The following is a 21135-nucleotide window of genomic DNA, read 5'->3' on the forward strand; positions in this document are numbered from 1 at the left end:
GATATGGTGGAGTTGATAACGGTCAGTGTGAGGTTAATGGTTGGACTGGATGGTCTTCAAGGTCTTTTCCAACCTAGACGATTCTGTGATTCTGTGATGAATTCTGTGATTCTGTGATGGAGGTGAGGTTTGGGCAAGAGATGCTGAGAGGCCCTGCTCTGGAGGGCTCCGGTGACCGCCCGTCCTCTGCCCTGTGCTTTCGGCACTTGCGTGGTGGGTGTCTTCTGCAATGAAAATAAGCGATGAGGGCAGGCCCTTTACTGTGGCATTGGATTTGTTGAAATCCTGTTTATTTTTTAGGGTACTACCTAATTTCTTTGCCCCTCCTAAGGGTGGTAGTGAGGAGCCTGCTGAAGCACAGGGTCCCAGCTGCAAGAGCTTTCGCGATGCCCTTTGGAAAACCCAAGCGGTGGGTCACCCTTGGAGAGCCAGCAACACGGCATCCAGAAACTGCTGCTCTCGCGCAAGCGCCTTCTCCCATCATATCTCTTCCTAAAAACAGAGGGGAGGAGGGAAAAAAAAAAAAAAAAATCATCCCAGATGTTTCTAAACAGGATGTTTACCTACACCTCAGGAGGCGAGGGCGGCTGAAGTGCTGGGAGATGATTTGGCTCTCCCTGGGGAGCTCCCCTGTGCGGGGGGGTCCCGCTCCGGCGTGGGGCCAGCGGTGGGTTTTGGGGGGAGCCCCAGGGCAGGGAGGGAAGGGGCAGAGCAGGGGGGGCTCCGGCGGCTCCCGGCCCGCCTCGCCTTTGTTCGGGCAGGGCTGGAGCCGAGCGGCCGCGGGGCGGGGGAGGGAGGGGGGTGGGGGGGGAGGGCTGGCAGGCAGGAGCCGGCTGCCCGAAAAAGCTTTTTTTTTTTTTTTTAATCTCCAAGAAAAGAGGAGACGCAACCCGAGAACTTTTTTTTTTTTTAAATAAGAAAAAGTAAAGAAATTTTTTTTAAAAAATGTTTAAAAAATTAAGAAAAATAATAATTAAAACCCCCCCCCAACCCTAACTCCCACCCCTTCGCGCAGACCCTGCCCCCGGCCCGCCCCACGCCGCGCACGGGGGCCGCGGGCGCGCAGCGCGGCGCCGCCCGGCCCCCCCCTCCCCGCCTCCCCCCCCCCCCCCCCCCCCGGAGGCGGCAGCGGCGGCGGCGGCGGCGGGAGCGGCCCCGGCCCCGGCCCCGGCGGCGGCGGCGGCGGCGGCGGGGGGAGGCGGGCGCCGGGCGCTGCCCGCCCCGCAGCCCGCCCGCCCCGCAGCCCGCCGCGCCGCGCCGCCGGCCCCAAATGGATTATCTGCGGCTGGTGCTCTCCTGCCTCGTCCCCCTGCACGGCTGCCTGGCCGCCGGCAGCGCCCCAGGTACGGCCCCTTCCCCGGGGGGGTGCCGGGGGGGGCCCCCAGAGGCGGAGGGTGGGGGGTGACAGGTGGCTGGCACCCCGGGGGATGGGGAGAAGGAAGAGGGATGCCGCCGGAGAGGGTGGGGGGGGGGGGTGGATTTGGGTTCAGTGGGAAATTGGGGGAGATGGAGGCTGGGCGAGAAATAGTTGGCGTGCTTGGCGTGCGAGGGGCACGTCAGCCCGAGTTTATTCTGCTACGTTTGACGCGCCCGGTTAAAACTACAAAGCGGAGCTGCGTCGGGAGGGAAGAGCAGTTGTTGGGCTTATCGCGCTCCGGCGGCGCTCGCCAAAGGCTCCCGGAGTCGGGTTGGCCACCGACATCCCGACGCGTGAGCGGGATGCTGCGTGCCCATCGCCTTTTCCCTCCGTCTTGTCTCCGCAGAGCTCCTCCTGTCCGGCAAACTCAGCGAGTATGGTGTGATCGTCCCCTTCAGCGCCGATTGCCGGGGTCGCTTCCTCTCACACGTGGTGTCTGGCGACGCGGCGGTGGGCATCGGCCAAGCCGCTTGTCCCCCAGCCCCGCGCCCGTCCCGCCGCCGCGTGCCCCGCAGCCCGCTGGATGAATCCCCCCAGCGCCGCGGGGCTGGCGGCCGCTTGCTCTACTTCAATGTCACGGTGTTCGGGAAGGAGCTGCACCTCCGGCTGAGGCCCAACCGGCGCTTGGTGCCGCTGGGCGCCGTGGCCGAATGGCAGGAGGATTTTGAGGTGCTTTTCCGGGAACCTCTCCAACAGCGGTGCCTTTTCACCGGCGACATCTCCGGCATGCCCGGAGCCACCGTGGCCATCAGCAACTGCGACGGACTGGTAAGCTCAAGGCCAGCGTGGAGATTCGTGCGTGCTGCCTGTGTTTTGGGGTGATTTTCTCTTAAGAGGTGGATCACGGTGTCCTGAAACCTGACTTTTTGGTGATGCGTTAGGTGGCTGCACCGTACGTCTCCCCTTCACCGGTTGGCCGCCGCGGGTTCCCTTTCCTCGTGTGGCTTGTGGCATGAGCAGGGCAGGGTGCCACACGTGCCAGGGCTCTGTCCCTCCGCTATATGTGCAGCGATGCAGCTATATTTCTTTAAAGGGGTTAAAAAAATTGCTTGCCCCCTGTCTGGGCTGCCTCCTGCCCGGAGGTGGACCATGTCAGATGCTGTTATGCCCACGGGCTCTGCCCGGCCTCTGGAATGGGTACCCACACCGCCGGTGATGCTGCTGCATCCTCACTCACCCGCCTTTTACCTTGGGACTGCTTCAGGAACTTTGTCTCTGCGTTTCCCGCCTCTTAAATGAGGCTGAGCGAGCTCGAGCATCTCCTGAAATCACTGCTAGCATGAGGTCTTGCTCCTGCTAAGCATCTTTTTAGGGGAGGCCCTCTTTTTTTTTTTTTTTCTTTTTTTTTCCTGATTGCTCACGTGCTCGGAGCCTTTTGACTTTCTGAGTGCAGGGTGAGCACAGCTCAGCATCGGTAGCTTGCTGCACAGCGCTTTAATTACTTTAAATGGCTCCGTTCCCTCCTTAGCCCCGGTGTCTGGTCTGCCCGTGGGTTTCCTACCTTCGATACACTTGAGGAATCACTTCTTATTTTTTTATACCTTTGGCCCATTGCCCTTCAAATTTCCTTTGAGCCAATTTAATTCTTGTTTTAGGTGCCAGCGTTTGCTGATTTCGCCTGGTACCACTTATGTTACTCCTGGGTTGGAGTAAAACGTCTTATTTTGCTTTTTTTTTGGTTATATTTCTTTTCTGGTTGTTTTATTCTGGGAGTTCCTTAGCCAATTTTGGCTGCTAGCACAAGCAATTCGGCATTCCTTTCTTTTTATGCAGCGCCTGGTGTTACTATACAAGCAGAAATGATAGAGCAGCACAGCTAGAAATAAATATTTCGCCTACATTTAGTAGGTTTTTTTTTTTTTTCCAACAATTTTAGCACATAATCCGCACCTTTTGAAGCATCTTTTTTGGAATCGGCTGAGGCTGTGAATTTGCAGAAATTTCTCCGTGACATGGATCACGCTGGGGCTGGTGAATTTGGGCAGGCTTGAAAGCTTTGAAGGTATTTCCTATAGCTCCAGCAAGCAACTAGTAGTGCTGCGCCCGGAGTGAAAGCCTGTTCTTTAAGCGTGCAGGTTGCATTGCAGATAAAATTTCTGTTGGCATCGTGAGCAAAGGGATGCTGGAAGCGGTCAGCAGCTGAGTCCGTGTCCCGCCGCAGCCGGGAAGCAGCGAGGATGGCGTTAGGGGGTTTCTCTTCCCTGGACTGCACTCTGCTGTTAGGGTCCATCTCAAGTAGGTTTTAGCTTAATTTTTCCAGGCTTTTCTAGACTTTAGCCCCAAGTTGTCCCATCTCAGCCCCTTGCACACTTTCTCAGGTGGGGGTTGTCGTTATTATTTTTGCCCTTGTTCCAGCCATCCCTTGGCCGCAGTTTACTACAGCAGCGATGCCGGTTTCAGATGTAGCTTGTACTGTGGGGTGCTTTTGCACGTGGATTTATGCAGCTGTACCTGTCTCGCCATCCATGGCACCCCCAAGCCCACTGTTTTAAGCTCGTGTAAAGGCAGAAATGGCTCTTCCCCCAGGATCAGCAGCTCAGGGTGCTTGCTTCATCCCTCTTTGCCTTCAGGAACCCCCTCTGCAGCCAGCTCGGCGGGGGCTTTGATGCTGCTGTGTGGGGTGGGATTAGCTGAGCCGCGTTGTGCTGATGGTCTTTGAGGGTTTGCAAACGCCCAGGGCTTCTGCAGGGTGGTTTTGGTGCGCCCCCATTTCCGAAGCTGCCCCGGGACACGGTGTTAGCATCGTGGTTGCTGATGTGTTGTCTCACAGATGTTTTATTTCTTCATGGAGAGCTCTAGCAGCACTAGGGAAGAGAAAACACCCCCCCCACCCCCCCACCTTTTTTTTTTTTTTTCTTCCTGCAATGTATTTATTGCTCCATGGCCAACAAATAAATGCCCTGGCCTCAAGCAGCAATTTCCCATCATCCGGTGAAGCACATGTGGTGATTACAGGCTGGGGGAAGAGGTCAGGAGGACAGAGCCCGAGCAGGGGCTTTGCTCCTCCCCCCGTAAAGAGGATTTTGTGATATGGCCAACGTAGCAGTTGGTTTCTCTCTTTCATGGGCTTGCTGGCTGGTGTAGATTGCTGTATGGTCCTCTGGCTTAAGTAAGTCTGACAGCTTATATATCCCCTTCGGAGGAGCTGTGAGACCAAGAGGACCAAAAAAAAACCCCAGAAAGCAGTAAAAAGAGCTTGATGTAGTAAATGGAACAAGAAACGGAACCGGAACGTGGCAGTAGGTATGGATGGGATGGGAGGATGGTATTTACGACCACGCTGTACCTCCAGCGTGAGCCGGCAGGGAAGCAGCAGAGCATCCTGGGGGGATGTACACGGTCCTGCTAAATGGGGACTGGCTTAATGCGGGGAGCACCGGCTGGAGGTGGCTTTGTTGCTCTTCGATACGCACCTACCCTGGAATTGTGGTGGACTTTTGCTGGAAGTTATCCACGAGCTTCAAAAGGGGATTGTGGCTTTTGCATCCCAGTATAGCGTGCGTGGGAGGCGCAGGACTGCGCTTGGCCGCTTGTTTCTGGTCAGAGGAAGCGTTCTGGGATGCTGCAGATGAAGGTTGTGTACACAAAGAGATTATGCTGTGTATAAACGGAGACTGAGATTATAAATAATAAGAAAAAACCCCCCAGTTCTTAAAAAAGAGAGTACACATCAAGTCTTTCCTAAATCCATATTTAGCCGTGTAAGTGAGCTGATTTTTTTTCACAGATGCTAAATCCATGACACCTTCCACATCGGTTATTTGCTGTAGGCATCCACGTGTGAAAATCTGGCCCTTTTTTTTTTTTTTTTTGCAAGGGTGTCTTGTGCCAGGTTGGGAAGATGCTGTAGTCCATAACAATGTCAAAGCTGATCCAAGCCACCAAATTCCTAACTGGTAAAGTAACATTAGGCAGAAATCTCCCCAAATCTCCCCCGGCAGACACATCTCGCTGCAGTGAAGGCATCCCATCTTTCCACACAGGCTTTAGTAGCGTGTGATTGACCTTGCTTTGCTGGTTGCAGAGATGGGTGAAGAATTACCATCTGTAGGCACTGTATTTGCTTTTCATGGCTGACTTTTTCCCCACTGCTCTCCGGGATTGTTTGCACCAAACAGCAATGTGCTGCAAAGTGTAGAGCCAGCATTTTCCATCCCTGTCGCCCTGGCTTGCTTTGGATGGGTGGCAGCGGATAAGCAGAGCACAAAAGCCCTCAGGAGCAGTAATTAATAGGGAACGAAGGGAGAAACAGTCCCTATAACAGTGCCCCTGTGCAAAAAGTATGGATTTGTCTTCCAGGATTTTCCCTGCAGCTCCTGAACTGTAGGGTTAATTTTGGGAAGAAAAAAGGTGCTGGTTTAAATGTATGGCGAGTGAGATGTCTCAAGGTGTTGCTCTCGATGGGAGTGGAGCAAACGTGTCTGAAGGTGGTATTTTCTCCCCCAGCTTCACTGGTGGAAAGCTCTCTCTGCATCCTGCTTAGCATCTTGCCCGAGTTTGCGATACTAGACCACGTGCCCGGTAAAGAGCATGGAGTGAAAGTCTCAGTGGTTAATTATCTCGCTTAATTCTGTGTTCCCCCACGATGCCAATGAGTTTGCAGGTGGAGAGGTACCAAATAGTGACTGAGCACCTCTGGGCTGTGCCCTGGTGCCACGCACACCATGCTGCTGCCCGGTGTGGTCCTGCTCTGCACAGGGCAGAGGCATCCCTCTGCAGATCCCCCCCCCGACGCCTTCACCGGACAATCTCCAGATGAAAGGGGAGTGGTGGCTAGCGACGGTGCCTGCCTTCACACAGCCCGGATTTCTGGGACTTTTTGTCCAAATTAAGTGTGAATCGTGTAGGAAAAATACATACTATGCACGCAGCTGGATTTCCCCCTCCTCGGCGCTGTTTGCTTCTCTGGCTGAGTGGAGTGGCTTTATTAATTTTTCCACGTTTCAGCTGTGTTGAAGTGCCACAATTTCCTGAATTCCCATGGGAGTTGGAGTTTTTTTACCCAGTGGTGATGGAGGAGTCGCTTACCCAGGGTGCTGGGGGGTGTCCCCCTTGGAGAGGTTGCTGTGGGGCCAGTTCATCTCTCCCATAGCCTGGGGAGACGCAGGAAAGCTGGAGAAGAGACTTCACCCTCTGCAAACTGGCAGAAGTGAGTTTAGTGTTTTCCTTAAAAGAAAAAAAAAAAAGTGTATTTTTTGTTCTTTCCAGTGGAATTGTCTTCAAAGGGCCATTTTCTAGTTTGGGAATTACCTTCACCGCGAGCTGCAGACAGCGTCTCATGTTAGAAATATCTGTAATGGTAGTCTCACCTTGCCAGGTTTCATTTGATTTAGCATTTGTTAAACCGAATAAAATTGAGGATGGGAAGCACACGGCAAATTGGTCATTGAGGATGGGATCGATCTCTTGGCAAGAGCCCAAGGAAAGCTTAGTGAGGCTTTTTGGGTGGTGTCTGGCCTCTCTTGCTGCCTCCCTACAGTTAAAACCTTCCCAAAATGCTGAAATACAACCCGAGCTGCTCCTTTTTTAAGACTGAGCAGGTTCATGCATGCCTCTTGCAATGGTGTTTTTCGCTTTTTTTACTTTTGTAGATGCCAAGGTGACTGCTGTGGTTTCTGTTTCATTTATTAGGCTGCTCTGATCAGATGTGCACTCAAGTCCTTGCGGTATCTATTTTGCCTGTTGGTCATCGCGGGAGTCAGCAGCGTGTTGCATCCCACCTTTGGGAGAAAGCACGGGCGAGGGAGTCTGGGCTGCTTTATTTCTTGAGCCATATATAATTAGTCACGAGCTGTACAGCAGCACAAACCCAAGTGGGCTGTGGCTTGGGACCAGGCTCTTTCATATTTTAATCCAGCCTTGCCCCGGCGCGATGGCACGGCTTTCCTCCGGCCGCCTGACTCAGCAAGTCCCGGCTTTCGCTGTAAACCCATAACCTGGCTTTGGGGTGAAACGCCCCGTGGCAGGGCTGCGAGGGGGTCGCAGTGTCTCAGCAGACCTCCTCCTGGCACAGGGACTGCTGGGTGTACCATGCTGGGTGCTTTCGGGTAGCAGGAGTGCCACTCCAGCCCAAATTTGTAGCGATGTGCAATCTGGAAGCACGTTAGTTGGTGGGAAATCATCAGCGTAATTCCTGTGCGTAAAATCCAAGTGGGCGATGCCTGTGTCAGATGCCCAGCGTCCTACCCTCCTAGCTACTCGTTTTTGCATTAAGCAGTGGATGCCCACCTTCTCTTGTTGTATAATAAAGAGCAATGGCTTGACTTGCCCAACCATCACTGGACCTGACCTGTGGCTTGACTCCCTGGCTTGAGCTCTACCTCCTCACCACCACCTTGCCTCGTGCTCCAAACTCTTGGTTGAACCTGGCTGTGACCTTCATCTCCTTGGCTGGGGGTGGTGGGACAAGCCCTGGCTGGGCAGATCCTGCCCTGATGACCTGAACGTCTCCTGTGGGAAGGACCTGAGATACGTGTGTCAGGCAAGTTGATCGTAGCACAACTGCCCGTACTTAGATTCCTTGGGAAGGAGGTAAAACAAAACCAGCCAAAAACCTGCTTTCCAGAGGAGTTAAGCAGCTAATAAAACCCAAGTGGAGTAGGAAATTTGATGAAGTCTAAAAGAGCCAGGTTGGCTGATGCCACGATGAATGCAACGGTACGTGAATGCGAAGGGGATCCAATGACCCAGGCGGGCTTGGAAGAGCCCCAGCTTTGCCTGGCTCTTTACAGAGCCCAGCTCACGTCTTCATACCGCTCTGCGCAAAATATATGTATCTCTCTCTATATATATTTTATTTTTATTTGATGAAAACAGTTCCAATACCCCAGCCCTGATGAGGACTCCAGCAGGTACATGCTATTGAAGGCAGATCCATATGTTCTGCCTGTGTTTTCCAGGCAGCTATTCAACAGCAGGCAGCAGTGGGCAGCGCCGGAGGAAGGAGCGTGCGCGTGCGTGGTGGAGGGGAGCTGTGAAAAATGCTGGGTTGGAGGGGCTGCCCATGGGGTGGAAGCCAAATCCTGGTGATCCTTTTACTTGCCTGAGGTCTGAGCCAGCCGGCACTGTGGGGTACGAGCGCTCGGGCTGATGTGAGGGGGACTTGGTGGGAGCCTGGTGTTAATTAGGAGCAGGTCGGTAGCCAGGACAACATTTCCAACCATGTTTGCCCTCTCATTCATCTTCTTCTTTGAGAGGTGGAGTTGTAACGCTTTCCAGCTTCTCCTCCAAAGGGATTCCCCTGTGTTAATTCCCAAGCGCTTCACGGGGCAAAGACGATGGTTTCTTTTTCCTTCCTTCTTGCTATGACTGCAGTTAGTAGTGTCGGTGAAATGGCTGATTTCATCCGCAGCACTGTGGAGATGAGGAGGAGGATGGGGAGGGTGCAGGGAGGCGAGGTGGCGTGCAGCCTGTATCCTCTGATGCGCAGGGTTAGGCAGAAAAACTCGTTGCTGATGAGAAGAAATGGAGTTTCCTAGCCATATAAAGACATAACTTGAATTGTGGCCAGGGGTTTTTTTTTTTTGGTGGTTGGTTTTTCCCCCTTTTTTAATTTTTTTTTCCCATCTACAGGAGAAATTAAGGGTTATCGTACGTGAACAGGGTCGTGGATCCATCCCAGTGTCATGGAGTAGCAACAAGACACCTGGTTTATTTGGAATGCTTTTTCCCCTTGCATTCATGCATGCTCTGCGTCGATCTTTAATGAGTGTATGGTGTGTACGTATACGTATATAAAAACACACCTTTCTTTTCCCTTTTCTTTCTTTCCTTGTGGAGTCCAGGCTGGCCTGATTCGGACAGACAGCAACGAGTTCTTCATCGAGCCCCTGGAGAGGGGGCAGCAGGAGACGGAGGAGCACGGGAGGGCCCACGTGGTGTACCGTCGGTCGGCCATCCGACAGGACAGTGCCGAGCCCCGCCAGGACCTCCACCCCGAAGGTAGGGACTGCTGGAATCTAGCCTTTCCCAGCAATTGATAATAACTATTTCTTGTGGGGGGAGGATTTCTCCCTCCGCTTGCCCTCTGGCTCGTACATCTTGCCCTGTGGCTTTAGACTGGCTTTAACTGCCAGTTGGGTCATCAGCAAGAAAGAAGGAAAGAAAATGCTGGGCTTTCTCCGGGAGCTTTGAAATTCTTCCAAATTTGGTTAAAATTGGATGAGTTAATAAGAGTTATTCTTCCTCTTCTTCAAAGAGGAAGGATCTCCTAGATGGGTGTGGTCAGGCCCATGGGTGATCACATCAGCCTTGGGATGGGAAGCAGAGTTGGGACTCATGAGCAAAGGGGTCATGAGGAGCTGGACTTGGTCCGACTTGGCTGCTGACTGCAGCTTGGTGATGTAGGTGCTGCAGTCTTGGTTTAACCACCTATACGCTGTGAGATGTGGCGTAGATTTGACTTTTAACAGAAGACAGAAGCCCTTCCTTTTCCCAGCCTTCATAACTCACTTCATAATTTTGCTTTTCCAGTGCCTTGTCCTTTTTGGTTTTCTTCTTCTTTGCCTTGAAGGAGAAAACATAGCCCTTTTTTTTTAATAGCATTACTTAGCTGTGTGCTGCACTCTGTGTGCATAAATCACCTGCTGACTTCCCCTCCCACCCGCGCAAAGCCGAGCACACCCAGAAATGTTTACAAGTCTGGGGTCAACGTGGTGCAAAAGCACTCTATGAACCTATTTATATATATGCAGAGGCATTAGCCTTCTCTGGCATTTATTCACCTATTGTGGCACTGTAATCGGCTCCCTGATTTTTAAAAGAGTTTAAAATTTTTCCAGGGTGTGCTCGTTGCTTTTGCAGCATCGGTAATGGAACTGCAGTTGAGATCTTTGAAGGGACTGCTGGGTGATGGGATGAAAGGTGTGGTGAAGGATGTGATGAAGGATGCTCTGACTACGGCTGTCTGCTCTCAACCCCCAGCTTTGCGTGTGTCCTCCCCACCTCCCCAGGTGTCCCACCAGCACCCAACAGACAGTGTAGGACCATCATCACATAAATGTGTCTTTTAGTGCTGGTGCTGCCAATCCAGAGCCATTTCCCTACCATAGAGCAAGCTGGATTAGCAACCTGGTTGGAGTTAAATATCCTATTTATTTTTCCTGCTTAATTTATGTTTTTCTTGAGTGTCACCATGGTGTCAGGTCACCTCAAAGGCTGTTTCTCTTCCTGCCCCCCTGTGCTTTGCTCAGTGCCCGGCGTGCGGGTGGGTGATCTCCCCAACTCCCTGGAGCTGATGACGGAGCGGCTGGGGGATGCGGAGCGCAAGAGGCGCCATGCCAGGAAGGATGACTACAACATCGAGGTCTTGCTGGCGGTGGATGACTCGGTCGTACGCTTCCATGGGAAGGAGCACGTCCAGAACTATGTCCTCACCCTCATGAACATAGTAAGACTTGGCTTTGGGTGTCTGCGGCTCCCACCCCTTCCTTGGTTTACTGCTCTTTGGATACTGCAAATCTGTTATCCTGGGAAAAAATGGGTTTGGGGGGGGGGAAAAGTGCTGCAGGAAGGGCTATTCCTTTGCACAGCTGGCTCTGGTGTTTAATAGCTGTGGCAATTGGAGTGATGGAAAGCATCACGTTCCCCTGGCCAGTGGCAGTTGGTTGCCATCACTGTTGGTCACCCGAGTCCAAGAGCATCTTGTGTTTCTCCTGGCCAAGACCATCTCCTCCTCACGGCCAGAATCTCAGCAAATGCTAGGAAAGAGAATGATTGTTGATTATTTAGTTTGGAATTATGATATTTATTCTGTAATTATGATGTCTGTTATTTATTTTGAATAATATTTGTCGACGAGGGAAGATTTTTATAGTTTTGTCACGTTCCTTGGAAAACCTGTGCACCTTGAAGATTAGTCAGTTGTATTTGAAAAGGAGTTTACAGCAGCTTTCCAGCAGCCCTGCTTCTGCGTCTCTCCTTATTCGGTGGCGCGGGGCAGCCTGTGCTGATTCCCTACGCTGCTTTTCTTTCCTTTTTAAGATAAAAATGTACATATTCCCCAAGTCCTGAGAGATGTGGAAGGATCAATATTTATTCAGCTATTCATCTTGCAGGAGGCTTGCTCTGCCGGCACCTGAATGTCTGCAAAGAGGGGCAGCCTTCAAAGTTCTCTTTCGTGGGCTGCCCCATTTTTGTTTTGTTTTCCATGCTTTATCCTCGCCTCTATTTATTTTTATCTGAGTACTCTTTTGCATGGCGATGGAAAGCGTTTGAAAGGTGCAACCAGCTCAGAAATAACCAAGCTATAAAGATGCTTTTGCTTTCTGGTTGCTTGTTTGTTTGTTTGGGCATTATTTCTGCCCTGGCAGGCAGGCTCAGAGCCATATTGCCAGTAATGAAGGGGAAATTATCAACATAAGGGGTAAGGATTTGTGGGATTAAAGGCCAGGTGTAATGTGGCCAGTTCCAAATAGAGATTTTGGTTTTGAAAAACAAACGCTTTGGTTGCAATGTTTTATTCTCTGGTGCGTTATCCTGATGTCTGTGGTAGAATGCTCTCAGCATCACATAAATTCACTCTCTGAAAGTTTCTCCCCTTTGCTTATTAAATCCTTCTGCAAGGGGGAAGCCACAGGGTTCCCCTTCTGACCTGGGGCTCTTCCCACGTTACGGGGGTCGGAGATGATGTCATTTTTTTTCTTTCCGATCCGGGGGGACGGATGGTTTGAGTGCCTGGGGATTGTCAGCTCTAATCAAAAGGTTGGTTTTCAGGCACATTTCATGGTTTATACCCCGCGGGCAGGACTTTTCAGGGAGTGAATGCGCGGGATGCTGTGCTGGGAGAAGGGAGGACCGCTGTCTATTCAAATAAAGGCAGTGCTGGCGACTTTAATGAATTAAATAAAGAGGGGAAAAAGGCAGCATCAATAAAAGGGGGAAAAAAACCAGGATAATGCATGCAACAAATACTTCCCCAAGTATTATTTCCTTCTATACATTCTTCCCCCACCCCCTTCCCCTTCTTTCTTTCTGGTTTTTAGTGCGTTTTCTTTCCAGCTTTGCTGTGACCTCCATCCGCCTCCTCTTCCCTTGGCGCCGCCTCGTTTCCTTACCGGCTCGGATTGCCTTAAAATACCCGATTCAGCATAAAAAAAAAAATGCTTTCTGGCCTGGATGGCAGAGGGAGAGAGAGAGGAGGGTGCTGGGGGTTGGTGGGGAGGAGCGTGCTAGGACCACACAGCTGAACACTAATCCCATTAGTTGGAGGCAAGGGCAAGGAGGAGAGGCTTGGCCAGCCCTCTAACGAGGAAAGGACTTAATGAGCTGGGCTGGAGTATGCCGGGGAGATGCTGCATGGGAGCCAGCTGGGCAAGCCTCCAGTTTTCCAATCAGGAGATATCCCAAAGAAAGAGGCAGCAAGCTTGGAAGTTGATAATAAACTTTCCTGGCCTTTTCTTTCTGGGGTCCCCGTTGGGTGCCGAGGGGGTGGTGGGACATGTACACCTTCCCAGTGCTGTGTGGGCTCAGCTTAACGCAGCGCTGCTGTAGGTAGGGTCCTGGGGCTCTCCCCGAGACACAAACCCTTTTATTAGGAACCTGGTGTCGGCTGAAGCTCGGTGATAAATGATTCGTCACGGAGAACTTTTTTTTATTTTTTTTTAAAAAAACCCCTTATTTCGTTGCCAGAAATGTGGTTGCCAGGCTTTTCATTAAACAGCGCTGTGTCCATCCTGGGAAGCTGCCATGAGGATGACTGCTCCTTTTGTGCACCGAAGAGCTTCCCTGCAGGCTGCCGTCCCCGCTAGCTCCCAGCTCCCAGCCTGTATTCTCATCCTGCCGTTCCCTTCTTGGCTCAGAGGCTACACCAGGATTTTTGGGTCAGGTTGAAGCGAGTGGGAAATGCATCCTTTGCCATCACTTGCTGTGCACGCTGGAGAAGGCGTATCTGAGCATATCTCATAAGTCTGAGCCGAGCATCGCTGTGTCCACTCCAGCAAAACCTGGTCCCCTCCCTGATGCTGGGCTCTTGGGATGAATATCTGGCAATGTGGCGGCTGGAGGAAGCCGTTCCCCTGTCTTGCTTGCTGCCCGTGGCAGGGATTGCGATGGTATCGAAGCAAAATTAGCATCCCCCAGCCACGGTGACTGCTGCGTGTGAGGGCTGAAGGGTGGGAGAAGGGCTGGGAACCAGGAGGGGATCCAGCACTCTGTAAGGGAAAGAGGAGAGGAGGAAATGTTCTGTGTCCTGCTTTGCTTTTCGGCCTCTTGTCACTCAGTTGGGCTCCTTGAGAGGGAATTACCCTGTTAAACCCAGGGCTGTGCTGGCCATTCAAAGCCCAGGCATGGTTTTCTCCTTTGGACTTCCCACCGCTCGCCTCTCATGCTCTCAAGGCTGGGGCTGGCGCTGCTCTGAGGAGACAAGCTGAGCTATGGGCTCTGTTAAGCCTGTCCTTAGTATCAACTGGTTTGCTGGGGTTTTTGTAGGATATTGCCCATGATTTGGTTAAGGATGCAAAGGTACTTGGTGTTTTCCCATTGTTTCAGGTTACTAGGGAAACCCCGTGACTCAGAGCCCTCTCCAGGCTGGGACTTGCCCAGCTCCTCTCCAGCACATCGGCCAAATTATTGTTCCCAAAGGCTGAGTGACAAAGAGTGCTACTGAGACCCCATGGAGGAGACGGTTACGGGAAAAAAAAAATCAAACCTCCGGCTTTAATTTTAGCCTGGGATTATCTGAAAAGCCAAGTTGAAGTGTGGATTGCTCGAGACAGTGATTTGCCGAGCTTGGTGCTGTTTCAGGAGGGGGACCAGTCTGAAATGATGGGCAAATTATCGTCCTTCTGGTGTGTGGGGATTTTTTGGTGGTTCCTGAGCCATCTTGTTGCTAACTGATAATAACAAAAAATACCTCTGATGTCTGTCTTGCGCATACACGCACTTTTTCTCACCCCCTGTGTAGGCTCACATGTTTGTTGCTATGTTTTTGCGACAACATAGCCTGTTGCATAAAGAGTTGTGATAAAATCTAGAGTCTTGCTCTGCAGAGCAAACCTCCCCTTTCCTCCATTCCTCTGTATTGAAAATGTGGGTAACACGGGTCTGCCCTTGCAGACGGTGGTGTACAACCCTTCAGGGGATGCAAGTGTGTGTAGCGAGCCCGATAATGTAGTCAGGAGGATTTCTGCCTCTGTTCCTAGCCCCTCAGCCCCAGAAAACAGGCTTGGGGTAAACCACCAGCATGAAAATTGAGTGAGGGAGTAAAAGAAAGGAGCTTAAAGATGACTTGGCTGTTCTGAGTAAGCGTTCTGGGCTTTTGAAATGTCAGCTATTCTGCTGGTTTGGCAAATTCTTTTCGTGTCTCTCTCTTTGTTTTCCTTCCCTGAAGAACGGCGAGGTCTAGACATTGCCAGTGCGGTTTGCTGTCGAGATCTTGCGTCTGGGGCTGCAGATTCGGGGCTGGCCAGAGGCTTGCAAGGATTTAGGTAGGCAGTCTTGCTCCCAGTGCCAGCAAGGGTCTGAGGTGGGGGGGCGTTTCCACGCACTAGGTGAATTCATTGAGTGTTTTAGAGAGGATGCATGGGGTTTTAATGTTCCTTTCATTCTTTGTAAAACATTAGCATCGTCCCCTTGGCTGGGGGCTTTGGAGTTGCCTGCTGGGGGTCCTGCAGGCTGGTGGTTCTTGCTGGTTTGCCCTTAATGCAGAGCTAGCCTTAAGGGCCGGTCTGTTTTAGGTGAAAAAAACCCCCTCTTTTAAATTAAATGTCAGAGTATTTCTTGCCGGGTGGCAGTATTAAACAGACTGGGCATCTAACCATGTGGGTGAGAAGGATAAGAAGATTTTTATCCCATATATCTTCAGGGAGACAGGTCCCTTTACCTGAACCCTTTGCTGAGCAGGTATTTTCTGGAGGGATTTTCTCTGAAGACACTGACTCACTTAATGGCATCCACAGAGGGCAGGGGGAGTTGTGCCAAGCCTGCAAACTGCTCTCCAGGCCAATTTCCATCCCCTTTGCTGGCCTGAACCAGCTCCAGGGCGAGCTGATGGGTTTCAGGGAGGTAATGCTCGCCCCCTGCCACCTCCATACCCACTTCTCCTTCGACAGGCACCACAGCACTGGGAGAGATGCTGGCCCTGCTGATGATCCCCCCCAGAAACTTGGGGATCACAGAGTCGCAGCTGCCATGACAGCAAGCACCAAACCCTTTTGATTTTTTTTTTTTCCCTTGATCAATTATTTATATCTGGCTATTAAGGGAAGTCCATAGCCTTGGGCAGTCTGGTTCCACATCTGCTTTCTGAATTAACCGTAAAGGTCACTGCAGAGCTGGTATCTGTTAGGTACAGATCCCTGCCTAAATGCTGCCCTCCCCTAGACACAACAGGGACTGGGGTTTAAGGTTAACCCTTTGGTTCAGAGGCTGGAGGGGTACCTAGTCCCTGCTAGCTGGAGGAGAGTGGGATTTAGCATTGCTTTAAAAGGAAGATTTAGGGGATTAAATGCCATCTTGGAGTAATACAGCTTCTTGCATCTTAGTCCTTTAATAAGCTGTTTCTAAGCTGCTCGTGGTCCTGCTGCTGTCCATAGCTGCTTCTCTAGCAGGGCTGAGGAAGGATGTGCAGTGCTGGGAGGGTGTTGATGAGTTTAGTTGTCAATGACTGTGAAAAGTATTGCTGTTCCCAAATTTTTTTTCTCCCAGGGTAGCTAACGTTGCCTGGGGGTGCACGGTTTGGGGCAGGGAGCTCTCCTCAGACCTGGGGACTGTTTGCAGGCACCACTGGTGGGAAGAGACATTGCTGAGAGGAGGGCTGCTTGGTAAGTCAGCTGACACGGAGCAAAGCTCTTGCCCCAACAGCTCCTCTGGTCGTGCTCCTTCCTCCCCTGGATGCGACCGTCCCCTTCTCTGGAGAGTGGCTGCCATGTGGTATGTTGTCCCAGAACATCCTTTCCCGCTGCCTGTGGGGTCTGCTGAGCATCCTGCCAATATATCCTGCGCAGCTGTGAAGGGAGAGGTTTGTGCTGCTGCCTTGGATGCTGCGAGTCACGGCAAGGTCAGGCAGTGGCTTTGTCTGGGAGCTCCGGCGGGTGGAGTGGTCCCTGAAGCAGGAACACGGTTCATCCCAATGGATTGAGGGGTCCTTGGGAGTGGGGAGCAAGCAGCAGAGTGCTGGTGGGGGATGCTGAGGTGCTGATTGCAGTGGAGGCTTAATGGTGCTCCAGCTCCTGACAAGCACTGGTGGTGAAGGAAAATGCATAAAGGTTTGGGAAAGTGAAGGACATGGCCGTGTTTTCCCCCTTGTTCCCCTGAACTATCCCCCAGGTCCAGCTCTCCAGCTCTTCGGGGCCATAGCGCATTTTTCATTTCTCCCTTTCTCCCCCTATTTCTCACCGGTTTATATTGCCTCTCAGATGACATGCATTAAGGCTTGGAATATTTTTGTAAAGGGCCAAACTCCTGACGTGGGGCTTCTGAGATCTGCTAACATTTTCTCCAGGATGCCAAAGCCTCTTACATCCCAAAACCCGGGGCTGAGCGTGACCCTCCCCGGGGTGTTGCAGCTCCTTGCTGGGATGGATGCTTCATGCTTTGGTGGGACTGTAGGTATGAGTAATGTTTGCAGGCCAGAGCCCAGCTGCAGCGCTGCATGACCTTCCTCCCATCTGCGTACATCCCCAAAAAAAGAGTTAGCATCAGAAGAAATCCATCATATTCTCATTAATCTTACAAAATGCCTTTAAAAGGTACTGGTGCAGCGTAAATGAGCATCTCGACCAGGGTTGAGCTGAGGAGGGGTTGTGCAGCGTTATCTTTCCATGCTGATGAAGAAATGACATCACGGGGCTTACAGTCTGTGCATCCAAAGGGATGCCTTAATGAGGATGGACTGGCAATTTATCTGTTGATTTTTATTTTTTTTTTTTGGGTCGGTTTTGCTGCATTCGAAATGTGGCAGGCTCAGGACCTGCATTATCTCTCTGTAAAGCTTGGAACCACTCCATGGGAGTATTAGTTGTCATGGGGCAATGTTAACGCTGGGTATTTGGGTTTAAAAATGGCCTGAGTGAGTATTTCAAACAGATACACAGCTTATAAATCAGGGGGCTCGTAAAGCACTCATGCAGACTGGGAAATGGCTGACTTGGATTTGGGCAGTAGTTAAAGGGGTTCAACCCTCAAGTTCAAAAGTAAGCTTAAATTAAAAAAAATGAATGGGGAAAAAAATAGAAAAGCTCCATAAATCTGGTTTTATAATATTAATCTAGTGTGGAAAGCTGTGATAGAGCTGAGGCAAATTATTTCTCTCTTGGACAAAGTTGAAAAAGTATATTTTAATTTAAGCATTAATTCTAATCAGTATTTAAAATGGTTTTAATTTGACTTCCTCGACTTCTGCTGTCTGACTTCTTCAGTGTTCATTTTGGAGACTTTTGGGAAATAAGAAAGTCCCATTCTCTAAAAATCAGGTTTTTTTCCTGGGCTGTATTTTCTCACGTGCTTTGCAGGTGGGTGAAGGCTGATCTCCTGCGCTTGCATGGGTTTATGGCTGCCTGCTCAGTGCCTCTCTGGGTGGCCAGCTGTCGCTACGCTCAGCTCGCAGGGACCTTTCTCATCTGAATGTCTTCTTATCATGGTAGCACTTAGGGGTAGAATTTATTTATTCATCCTAAAAACACAGAAGGAAAAAGCTATAGCTCATTATTTCCTTTGCAATCATCTTTCTCATCTGAATATCTCTTCTCTTGGTAACACTTAGGAGTAGAATTTATTTCTTCATCCTAGAAACGCAGAAGGAAAAAGCTATAGCTCATTATTTCCTTTGCAAAGTCATTTTTAATGGCTGATGTTGATAGATATCTTATTGACTCACAAGCCCTCCCTGTTCTTTTCATTGTATTGTCTTCTCCTGGGGTTTCTGAAGTGGTAGGTCAAATTTGACTCACTGGTATAACTGAGTAATTCCCTTGCTTTGATGCGATCGCTCGCCTCTCCCCAAAAAGCCATTTTTTCTTTCCACCAAACACAACGATGCTGGAGCCCAAAGCATTTCCTTCCATCTGAGAAATTCACATCCCGAAGAGGGTGATGGCTCATTGTGAGATGCTCAGCAGTGGAGGCAGCCCCTGTGGGAAACGCAGCCCTCCTCCGCTCTCTTGATGGGTCGGGTGATGTCATTGACTATCTGAGACACCCATCGTGGAGAAATCTGGCTTATTCCAGTTTGGCTTTTTGACTTTATGGTTTTTACACAGGGGAAAATTAAAAAAAAAACTGGGGGTGGGAGGAGGGAGATGAGATCTTTGCACCTGGTCTTGCACGGACTTGGAAAGCGGGGTAGGATGCTGAACGTGGGAACGCAGAGGACAGGAGAGGCTTGAGAGCTGAGATGGTCTTAACCTCTCCTCTGTTTTATTTCCCTCCCTTCTTCAGGTGGATGAAATTTATCACGATGAGTCCCTGGGCGTTCACATCAACATCGTGCTCGTCAGGATGATCATGGTGGGATACCGCCAGGTAAATACAGTGCTTGGATGTGGCGAGGAGATGCCATTCAGGCTGGCCTCTGCTTTTCAGCTGCTTTCCCGGCTCGAGCCCTGCCCCATGAGGGAAGGAGGGCTGCCGAAATGCAATATAGACACAGCAGGCAGCTGCCACTTCTCCCAAGGCTGGCAAGTGTGCAGCGACACCATGACTTAAGTGTCTCATCACCATAATATTTAGCACTTAGGTGAGCCCTGGCTTGGAAAAATGTGGCTGTTCAGGTCAGCTGTTGAAGCCCAAGTGACAACTGTGCTGAGCATGGATAAATTTGAACCCTCATCTGGCTGGTTTCTGGAGCCTGAAGGTCTGGAGAGCCCCATAGCCGTCCCCAGGGCAAAGAGAGGTCCCTGGGGAGACGGCGGGTGGGCTGCCATCAGCCTTTATCTGCTTGCTCTAGGGTGCTGGAAGACCCATGAGAGGCTTCCTCAGAAGCTCTAGCGTGGCAGTACATGGTGGGACAGAGGTGGCTTCCCACGTTGGTAGGAGCTGGATGTTAGTGAGGAGAAGCCGAGGCCAGGATCTCCTGTGTACCAGCCTTGACTTGGCAACCCTAGAAGGCGTCGCTGGCTGTCCTGCAGCTCTCAGGTGGCTTGGGCATGGACAGAAAAAGCATGGGAAGGTTTTGTGTGGTTTCTCAGGTTGCATTTATTTTTTAAGGCTCGTTTGAGCACGGCAGCCAGAGATTTTCTTTATAACATTGTGATTTGCTATACTTTTTGTGGCAAGCTCCTATCCTACATGAAGCGTTCTAGCAAGGGTATTAATGACTCAACACGGTGATGTCTGTGTGTGTGGTCCACAAATAAACCCCATTTGGTCTTGGAAAAAAACCTGCATGTTATAGGAATCTGCTTGGCCGGCAGAAACCCAATGCTCCTAGAGACTTGGGCGTGAGCAGATATTTGAATCCAGGCGAGATCTCAGCTCACCACTGTTTAGGTCTGATGCTTCCTGAAGCAAGTCCTCCTGTGGCTTCTTGTCTCCCACTTTGCATTTTGTAGGATAAAACCTCCGTGGCTTCCACTTAAGGGCCAGGGGAAGGGCAGTATTTCTTACCTTTCTTCCCACCACTGTGGCTCAGGAGGTACCTGCCCGAGAGCATCATTTATTTTATACAACATTGTTTATTTTATAGAGCATAATTTTGCAAAATGCTAATCTTGAACAAAAAAAATTACGAAGGACAAGGTATATATAAAACAGTCCTGGGCACCTCCACCTGTTTCCTCTTGGGGTCTTGGTCTCTGTGGGTCAAGTTTCACAGGGGAGCGTTGCTGTGCTCATCTTTGAGCATCAGCATCTCATGATGGCTTGACAAGGAGCCTGTGAAGCAGCTGGGAATCTGAACCCTCCTTGCTTCCCAGCTGCTGTCCTCTTTTATCTGCTGCTGCCCCAAGCACTTGTGTGACCAAAGAGGGTTGTATACTCTCCTGTGCCAGACCACATCCATTTGTGGGAATGATTTCCTAGCTGTTTTAAAACAAAAAAGGTGCAAGATGCTTTGCAGATGCAAAGTGGGATGTTGTTGCTTCTAATGATGAGAAGCACTGCTTCAGAGTCTTTCCAACCCCAAAACTCTTGACAGGTTCCTTCTCCTCCACTAACTTACCCATCTTTTTATATCTTTCTTTCTTTTTTTTTTTTTTAATTCTTTACCCAGTCAGTCAGCCTGATAGAGCGAGGGAACCCATCTCGGAGTTTGGAGCAGGTCTGCCGCTGGGCTCACTCGCAGCAGCGCTCCGACCCGGAGCACGCTGAGTACCACGACCACGCTGTATTCCTCACCAGGCAAGATTTTGGTCCCGCAGGTATGCAAGGTACTGTATTTATCTCGATCAGGTATGTGCAGTTTGCTGGGGGAAAGCCAGCAAGGGGAGAGGATTTCTTACAAACACAGTCTGTTTCTTGGCCAGCAAGGTCCAGAAAAAGGTTATAAAAATTGGTATTTCTTTAATGTGAAGTAGAAGAAAGACAGAATCAATCCAGAGCATCAACGTGAATGAATAAAAAAATAGTCTTTATTCATTCTGCCCTTACTTTGGTTTCATGCACCAATCCTCCCCTTGTCCCAAAGTACCATAAAAGTTTAAAAATAACATAAAAAAAGATGGAATACCATAGGGATCTTCATGGGGCCCGTCAATCCTTTCTGTATCCGGGAGGACCTTTAAAACCTGGTTTTACATAGGTCAGTTTCTTAACCCTCTTAGGACTTGGACATGGGAGTATTGAGT

General features: G+C 50.6%; 1 protein-coding gene across 2 annotated transcripts in view; it reads left to right on the top strand.

Moving 5' to 3' along the window:
• Positions 1 to 1270: 1270 nt before the first annotated feature.
• Positions 1271 to 21135, top strand: part of ADAMTS14 (ADAM metallopeptidase with thrombospondin type 1 motif 14) — a 38654-nt gene continuing 18789 nt past the window's right edge. The window contains exons 1-6 of one of the 2 annotated variants that reach the window (XM_074874220.1): positions 1271 to 1343; positions 1764 to 2185; positions 9202 to 9358; positions 10609 to 10805; positions 18791 to 18874; positions 20562 to 20718. In XM_074874220.1, the coding sequence (XP_074730321.1) occupies positions 1271 to 1343; positions 1764 to 2185; positions 9202 to 9358; positions 10609 to 10805; positions 18791 to 18874; positions 20562 to 20718 (1090 nt within the window). The remainder of the gene's footprint in view (positions 1344 to 1763; positions 2186 to 9201; positions 9359 to 10608; positions 10806 to 18790; positions 18875 to 20561; positions 20719 to 21135) is intronic. The other variant, XM_074874221.1, reaches the window with a different exon arrangement.

Source organism: Strix uralensis, chromosome 7, assembly GCF_047716275.1.
Source record: "Strix uralensis isolate ZFMK-TIS-50842 chromosome 7, bStrUra1, whole genome shotgun sequence".
Classification (NCBI taxonomy): Eukaryota; Metazoa; Chordata; class Aves; order Strigiformes; family Strigidae; genus Strix; species Strix uralensis.